This window comes from Oncorhynchus gorbuscha, unplaced genomic scaffold (genome assembly GCF_021184085.1).
Source record: "Oncorhynchus gorbuscha isolate QuinsamMale2020 ecotype Even-year unplaced genomic scaffold, OgorEven_v1.0 Un_scaffold_3024, whole genome shotgun sequence".
In the NCBI taxonomy this organism is placed as follows: domain Eukaryota; kingdom Metazoa; phylum Chordata; class Actinopteri; order Salmoniformes; family Salmonidae; genus Oncorhynchus; species Oncorhynchus gorbuscha.
This window is the reverse complement of record NW_025747382.1, coordinates 17,501-20,152: the sequence shown is the minus strand read 5'-3', so window position 1 is coordinate 20,152 and position 2,652 is coordinate 17,501. Positions and strand designations below refer to the sequence as shown.

Sequence of the window (2,652 nt, the reverse complement as noted above, 5' to 3'; positions counted from 1 at the left end):
TGTAATGGGGGGGTACTACCTGTCTGATGGTGGTAATGGGGGTGGTCCTACCTGTCTGATGGTGTGTAATGGGGGTGGTCCTACCTGTCTGATGGTGTGTAATGGGGGGTACTACCTGTCTGATGGTGTGTAATGGGGGGGTACCTGTCTGATGGTGTGTAATGGGGGTGGTCCTACCTGTCTGATGGTGTGTAATGGGGGTGGTCCTACCTGTCTGATGGTGTGTAATGGGGGTGGTCCTACCTGTCTGATGGTGTGTAATGGGGGGGTACTACCTGTCTGATGGTGTGTAATGGGGGTGGTCCTACCTGTCTGTAGGTACAGATGATTATCTCTCTGAGGTGGTAATGCATGGGGGTCATGGTCTCGCTAACTGAGTCCAGAGCCATGTCCACCTCCCTCTTCATCTGGTGGCCGTCCGGCAGTAGTCTGACTAGCTGCATCACCACCTGGGGACCGACAGAATAAACACGGACTGTCAGACAGGACAGATTACACACTAGTCTAGTCTATCTCCTCAGTACACCCCCTGGACAGGACACTAGTCTATCTCCTCAGTACACCCCCTGGACAGGACACTAGTCTATCTCCTCAGTACACCCCCTGGACAGGACACTAGTCTATCTCCTCAGTACACCCCCTGGACAGGACACTCGTCTATCACCTCAGGACACCCCCTGGACAGGACACTAGTCTATCACCTCAGTACACCCCCTGGACAGGACACTAGTCTATCACCTCAGTACACCCCCTGGACAGGACACTAGTCTATCACCTCAGTACACCCCCTGGACAGGACACTCGTCTATCACCTCAGGACACTAGTCTATCTCCTCAGGACACCCCCTGGACAGGACACTAGTCTATCACCTCAGTACACCCCCTGGACAGGACACTCGTCTATCTCCTCAGTACACCCCCTGGACAGGACACTAGTCTATCTCCTCAGGACACCCCCTGGACAGGACACTCGTCTATCTCCTCAGTACACCCCCTGGACAGGACACTAGTCTATCTCCTCAGTACACCCCCTGGACAGGACACTAGTCTAGTCTATCTCCTCAGTACACCCCCTGGACAGGACACTAGTCTAGTCTATCTCCTCAGTACACCCCCTGGACAGGACACTAGTCTATCTCCTCAGTACACCCCCTGGACAGGACACTAGTCTAGTCTATCTCCTCAGTACACCCCCTGGACAGGACACTAGTCTAGTCTATCTTCTCAGTACACCCCCTGGATAGGACACTCGTCTATCACCTCAGGACACTAGTCTAGTCTATCTCCTCAGGACACCCCCTGGACAGGACACTAGTCTATCTCCTCAGTACACCCCCTGGACAGGACACTAGTCTATCTCCTCACTACACCCCCTGGACAGGACACTAGTCTATCTCCTCAGTACACCCCCTGGACAGGACACTAGTCTATCACAGGGCCTTACCCCCAAATCTATCACCTCAGTACCCCCTGGACAGGACACTAGTCTATCGGAGGGCCTTACCCCCTGGACAGGACACTAGTCTATCGCAGGGCCTTACCCCCAAATCTATCTCCTTAATGCAGAGTGACAAGCAGACATGTATCATGTCCCATTTTTACAGACCATGGTGTGACTTTGTCAGCCAGACTATTCCAGACCAGAGGAGAATCCTGTCTGTTAGGTGGTTGCTAGGCCACTACAGCTCTAACACTGAGCTGTAGAACTATAGTCTCTGCTATGTGGTCAATCTAAAAACTCTTATGGTTTCATTCAAACCCTCTTTTGGTAAAAGTCTCTTAAGATTGTTACTCACCTTGAATTCTCCCTTCGTGTACTTGGCATCAGGAACACTGACAATCTCATCGTCACCAAACTCAGGAAAGCCCTATGGCAGAAACAAACCAACAACGGATGAACATGGCTGTTTTAATGCTGGTTTAACAGGTCTGGTAACATCTGCAATGTGTTTATTACACAGCAAATAAACGTGAAATGGGACAATTGCTGGAATATAGGTTGGTATTCCAGAACAGACTCTTACATTGAAGTGCCAGACAGTGAGAAGTGTAGTCTTACATTGAAGTATCAGACAGTGAGAAGTGTTGTCTTACATTGAAGTGCCAGACAGTGAGAAGTGTAGTCTTACATTGAAGTGCCAGACAGTGAGAAGTGTAGTCTCACAGTGAAGTGCCAGACAGTGAGAAGTGTAGTCTTACAGTGAAGTGCCAGACAGTGAGAAGTGTAGTCTCACAGTGAAGTGCCAGACAGTGAGGGGAGTGTAGTCTTACATTGAAGTGCCAGACAGTGAGAAGTGTAGTCTCACAGTGAAGTGCCAGACAGTGAGAAGTGTAGTCTTACAGTGAAGTGCCAGACAGTGAGAAGTGTACTCTTACATTGAAGTGCCAGACAGTGGGAAGTGTAGTCTTACATTGAAGTGCCAGACAGTGAGAAGTGTACTCTTACATTGAAGTGCCAGACAGTGAGAAGTGTAGTCTTACATTGAAGTGCCAGACAGTGAGAAGTGTAGTCTTGCGGTGAAGTGCCAGACAGTGAGAAGTGTAGTCTTACAGTGAAGTGCCAGACAGTGAGAAGTGTACTCTTACATTGAAGTGCCAGACAGTGGGAAGTGTAGTCTTACATTGAAGTGCCAGACAGTGAGAAGTGTAGTC

The 2,652-nt window shown here is 49.7% G+C and overlaps 1 protein-coding gene across 1 annotated transcript in view; it reads right to left on the bottom strand.

The window, feature by feature from the left end:
- Positions 1 to 308: 308 nt before the first annotated feature.
- LOC124027236 (paladin-like) overlaps positions 309 to 2,652 on the bottom strand; it is a gene marked incomplete at both ends in the record, with an annotated part of 18,171 nt that continues 15,827 nt past the window's right edge. The window contains 2 exons of the mRNA XM_046339697.1: positions 309 to 449; positions 1,797 to 1,868. Coding sequence (XP_046195653.1) covers positions 309 to 449; positions 1,797 to 1,868 — 213 coding nt within the window. The remainder of the gene's footprint in view (positions 450 to 1,796; positions 1,869 to 2,652) is intronic.